This window comes from Bufo bufo, chromosome 7 (genome assembly GCF_905171765.1).
Source record: "Bufo bufo chromosome 7, aBufBuf1.1, whole genome shotgun sequence".
Classification (NCBI taxonomy): domain Eukaryota; kingdom Metazoa; phylum Chordata; class Amphibia; order Anura; family Bufonidae; genus Bufo; species Bufo bufo.
Genome location: NC_053395.1, coordinates 85,480,497 through 85,485,667, shown reverse-complemented (window position 1 = coordinate 85,485,667; position 5,171 = coordinate 85,480,497). Strand labels below are relative to the sequence as shown.

Below are 5,171 nucleotides of genomic sequence, written 5' to 3'. Positions count from 1 at the left end.
CCTTGCAATTATCCTGTCTTCCTGCCTTGCACCTAGCTACCCACACAACCAACATCAAGGGCATCCTGGCTACCATCAAGGAGGATCCCTAAGTTCAGGGTGTGCCCTGAGGGGAAGAAGTGTTGAGCTCCTCCAACCACTCCACAAACCCAGGGAGTGTCAGTGTGGGGAACGCCACCATGAACATGTACTGCATCCATCCTTTTGACCACCACCACCACTCCAGTCCTCCTCACAGCATTCCCCCTGCAGGTCGTTGCATTACCGCAGCCACATATTGAGTTATAAATATTTTTTTATTTTCCATTCAATGAGACAAAATTATTAGTAATAAACAATGTCATGTTGATTTAGAAATAGCCTTGGCTCAGGGCAGCCACCAAGACGTTGATGAACTTCTCCCAGGCAGCCTGGACCTGAGGGGTGAATGCAGATCCCAGCTTGGAGGCCAAGACGATGACCAAAACTTCTCCAAGGCGCTGTGAAAGAAGAATAAAACAATAAGTGGAAACTAGGCCAATAGTTATAGGAATATGTTAGACTTTAAAATTATGCCAGTTTTGCACACTACAATGGCGGTGTAAATTCCATCTCATAAGCTAGTTATTGTTGAGGATTGTTAACTTTTTAGGGTACTTTCACACTAGCGTTTTTCTTTTCCGGCATTGAGTTCCGTCCTAGGGGCTCAATACCGTAAAAAAAATTATCAGTTTTATCCTAATGCATTCTGAATGGAGAGCATTCCATTCAGGATGCATCAGTTCAGTCCCTCTTGCGTTTTTTAGCCGGAGAAAATACCGCAGCATGCTGCATTTTTCTCTCCGGCCAAAAATCCTAAACACTTGCCAGAATGCCGGAGTCGGCATTAATTTCCATTGAAATCTCTGCTTTGACAGACCCGTTCTTCTGGTCCCCGCATGCGCAGACCTTTAAATCTGTGAAAAAAGATTAATACCTGGTCACTTGCCGGGTGACACCGGAGAAACGGATCCGGTATTTCAATGCATTTGTCAGACGGATCTGCATCCGGATCCGTCTGATTAATGCATCTGTTTGCGTCTGGATTGCCAGAGTTCCGGCGACCGGTCCATACTTTATTAACTAAGTACCAGGACATGGGGGATGTCCCTGCACTTACTATTATTTCTGGGCACCGCTCCGTTGGGCCGCTGTGGCCCCAGTTATATTCTCCCACGCTGTATGCTAAGAAAACAGCATTGGAACACCAGGGAGGAGACATCAGCTTTTCTCCCTGGGCGTTCCTTCTCCCTGGCTGTGACGTTCTGCGCTGCGATTGGACAGCGCTACAGCCAGGGAGAAGGAACGCCCAGGGAGAAAAGCTGATGTCTCCTCCCTGGTGTTCTGATGCTGTTACTTAGCATACAGTGCAGGAGAATGTAACGGGGGCCACAGCGGCCCAATAAATAATAGTAAGTGCAGGGACATCCCCCATGTATGCCCTACATGTCCTGGTACTTAGTTAATAAAGTATGGACCCATGAAAGGTCCTCCAGTGACCAGCGGGGTTCAAGAGGCAGCTGACTTGGGTCCCCCAGGAGCAACTGGGCCTCGGGCAGCTGCCCCTTTTGCCCTGCATTAAAGACTGCCCTGAGTAAACATATATATATATGTAATGACTGGTTTAACTGTTAGAATGTTACTAGTTTACTAACCCCTTAGTGACCACCAATATGCCTTTTTATGACAGTAACTAAGGGCCCTTAGGCTTGGCCACCACCTTTTTATGGCAGCCCAGTCTAAGCTCTGCCCAAGTCTTCTGTGCAGCGGAGACCAGGGGCTCTCATATTAGAGCCTCCTTCTCTAAAGCCTGTACCAACAGAGGTGCCTCAGATGCAGTGGCCAATAGTGACAGTAGCATATGTGTTAGGCCTTTTGTACACGACCGTATGTATTTTGCGGTCCGCAAAAAATGGATCCGCAAAAAATACGGATGACATCCGTGTGCATTCCGTATTTTGCAGAACAGAACAGCTGGCCCCTAATAGAACAGTACTATCCTTGTCCATAATGCGTGTTCTATTATTTTGTGGAACGGAAATACGGACATACGGAAACGGAATGCACACGGAGTACCTTCCGTTTTTTTTTTGAGGAACCATTGAAGTGAATGGTTCCTCATACGGTCTGCAAAAAAAACTTAATGGACAATGAAAGAAAATACTGTACGTTTGCGTGCAAGAGGCCTTATACAGAGGGAGCGGACTCCCTCTGTCTCGCATTGACACCCCACAAATGACATTGCAGGGTGCCGATGCCTGTGCACAGCAGTCTGAAGCCTAATTAAGGCCCAGACCTGCCTGTAGTGTATCCTAACTGGCCATGCCTCTCTGGCGCAGCCTGTGCTGGTGACTGTCAGTATAGCACTGCTTAAGCAGTACAAGAGAATTATAGAAGAGATCAAAAGATTGCCTATTAAAGTCCCCTTGTGGGACTGTTAAATAGTTAAAAAAGTAAATAAAGAAGTTTTATTAAATTAAAAAAATTACAAGTTTGAAAAAATACACCTTTTTCCATTCAAAAAAAGTTTTTTCGTATTGTCCATATTGCCTCCTTTGCTGTCTTGATCACATTATACACTGCTCGTTTCCATGGTTACGACCACCCTGTAATCCATCAGTGGTGACCATGCTTACACACTATAGGAAAAAGCACAGGTCTATCTGGTGGCTGGGACCACGAGAGTGCTCAAAGTCCAGCACTTTTTCCTATAGTGAGCAAGCACGACCCCCCACTGCTGGATTGCAGGGTGTTCTTAACCATGGAAACAAGCAGTGTATAATGTGAAGAAAAATGTAATCCAGCCAGCAAAGGAGGCAATATGGACAATCACAGTACATTAGTAAGTGCCTTGTAGTAACTTTCTCTACATGATAAATGCCATTTGCTGAAGTGAGACAACCCCTTTAAGGCCCAAAACAGGCTGGTCACTAGAGGTTAAACACATTAAAGGGGTTCTCCATGCTACAAATATTGATGACCTATCTGCTGGATAGGTCACCAATATCAGATTGGTGGGAGTTTGACATCCGGAAGCCCCAGTAATCAGCTGTTTCAGGCTGCTGCTGCAGTGCTGGAGATTGTGCAGTGTACAGAGCTGGGAGCAGAAGGTGAACGTGAGGTTCGGTATGCTGGTGGTATACACTATACACCGGAGCCTCCTGATCTGTACATCGTCAGATCCCAGTGCCACGGCAGCCTGGAACAGCTGATTTACTTTATTATTTTCCATTATAACATGGTTAGAATGGAAAATAATAGCATCCTTTAATACAGAATGCAAAGTCAAATGTCAATTGAGGGTAAAACAATAAGAAACACATTACTCACCTCATCCACTTGATCACTCAGCCGGGATCCTCTTCTTTGTTCTTCTTAAAGGACCTGCAAAAGGACCTTCGCTGATGTCATCGCGCTCACCATGTGGTGAGCGCGGTGACATCAGCAAAGGTCCTGCTGAATGAAGATAGAAAAGAATCTAGTATAATAATATAATTGCGTTGCCTGCTGTACCTTGAAGTTCTCGGGGTCCACATGGAGCTCCTGGGCATGGGACTTGCTGAGGTCATGCAGGTAATGTTTCACATCATCCAAATGTTGGATGGCATTGCCAACAGCTGTGAGCACCTTCTTGCCATGAGCCTTCACCTTGGCGTTGCCAGAGATGGCGGTGACGTTGGACAGGTTTCCAAAGCTGCTGAAGTATCTCTGGGTCCAGGGGTACACGACCAGCAGCCTATAAAGAATGCATACATCATATATAAAGAAATAAAAATATATATACAGATAGGTAGAGTAGCACAATACATATCAGGCCTCATGCACACGACCATGTCTGTATTGTATTTCACGTATGACTAGTCTGCAAAATATGGACACCTGTGTCAAATCCACACTTTTCTCACTCCCATTACTAGAAATTACTATTCATGTCCACAAAACAGACAAGAATAGGACATGTACTATACCCATTGATATGAAAGGGTCTGTGTGCAATCTGAAAAATATGCAGAACAGACACGGATACAAAATACGGTGGTCTACATGAGGCCTATGACATATGCATGACCTTACCTAGTCAGGGCATCATGACCATCCTGTTCAACATTAACCTTGGCCCAGGTGGAGGTAATGGCAGCTCTCTCCTCAGCAGTCCAGTGCACCATTGTTGCTGTTGGGTTGTAGTTTGTTAGAGAGGAATCTCTAGAAGTCTGTTGTGAATCCTGGACACTAGGAGACCTTTTTTATAGTGACCTTCCTGCAGTCCACCCATGTACATTTCTGCTGTGTCATCCTCCAGTGATCCAGAGAAATGATGAGGCTGGACAATTCACTGCTGACCACTTTATGTTAAGATAAAAACCCATCTCTCCACGTTTTAGTAAAGAATATTAAAAATAAGAGCAACATTTGCTTACCTCATGATCTTAACCAGTTAAGGACAGAGCTATTTTACGTTATTGCATTTTCATATGTGGACTTGCTTTTTTCAGGACAGTTCACCTTCTAAGGGCACCATTTAACACTGCAGGCAACGTAGTGGGAAGCTGGAAAAAAAATTCCAAATGGGGTGGAACTGGAAAAAAAATATAATTCCACCATCGTTTTAAAGGTTTAATTTTTATGTGGTGAAAGTGACATGTAACCTTCATTATATGGGTCAGTATGATTACTGCCATACAGCATTTATATTGTACGACATTTCTTGTGTTTTAATACCTAAATACCCCAATACATTTTTAATCTGGATTTTCGTCTACAGAGATGTGTGAGGGCTTATTTGTTGTGTGGCAATCACTAGTTTTGATTGATACTATTTGGGAATGTGAATGATTTTTTGATCACTTTTTGTTCAAATATTTCGGGAAGAGTAAAGCAACAAAAAAATGGCAAATTAGCCATTTTGATGATTTTTCCATTATGTTATTCACCGTATGAGATATATACAGGGGTGGTTGGCCATACACACTACAGGGAAATTTCCCGGTGGTCCGATGCCACCAGGGGGCCACCCAAGTCCTTCTCTCTGCCATAATTAGCTCTCAACAATAATTAACGCTGTGAGAATCAGGTAATCATGTACCTGGCCAGTGACCGAACATGCCCTCCTGAATTCAACTGCTGTGCCCCGCAACTTACCTCCTAAGCCCCCC

General features: G+C 44.4%; 1 protein-coding gene across 1 annotated transcript; it reads right to left on the bottom strand.

Moving 5' to 3' along the window:
* Positions 1–350: 350 nt before the first annotated feature.
* On the bottom strand, positions 351–4,184 carry LOC121008071 (hemoglobin subunit beta-2-like). Its single transcript, XM_040440360.1, has 3 exons — positions 4,093–4,184; positions 3,532–3,754; positions 351–479 (listed from the first exon to the last, which is right to left on the bottom strand). Exons 1-3 carry the CDS (start codon positions 4,182–4,184, stop codon positions 351–353), a joined length of 444 nt encoding a protein of 147 aa, XP_040296294.1.
* Positions 4,185–5,171: the final 987 nt, after the last annotated feature.

What these genes read in the sequence shown, in the direction of transcription:
- LOC121008071 (XM_040440360.1), bottom strand. Translation starts at nt 4,184, where the DNA reads ATGGTGCACTGGACTGCTGAGGAGAGAGCTGCCATTACCTCCACCTGG. An exon ending in GGTCATGATGCCCTGACTAG is followed by an intron (nt 3,755 to 4,092) that starts GTAAGGTCATGC and finishes CATTCTTTATAG; the next exon opens with GCTGCTGGTCGTGTACCCCT. An exon ending in TGGACCCCGAGAACTTCAAG is followed by an intron (nt 480 to 3,531) that starts GTACAGCAGGCA and finishes CTTCTTTCACAG; the next exon opens with CGCCTTGGAGAAGTTTTGGT.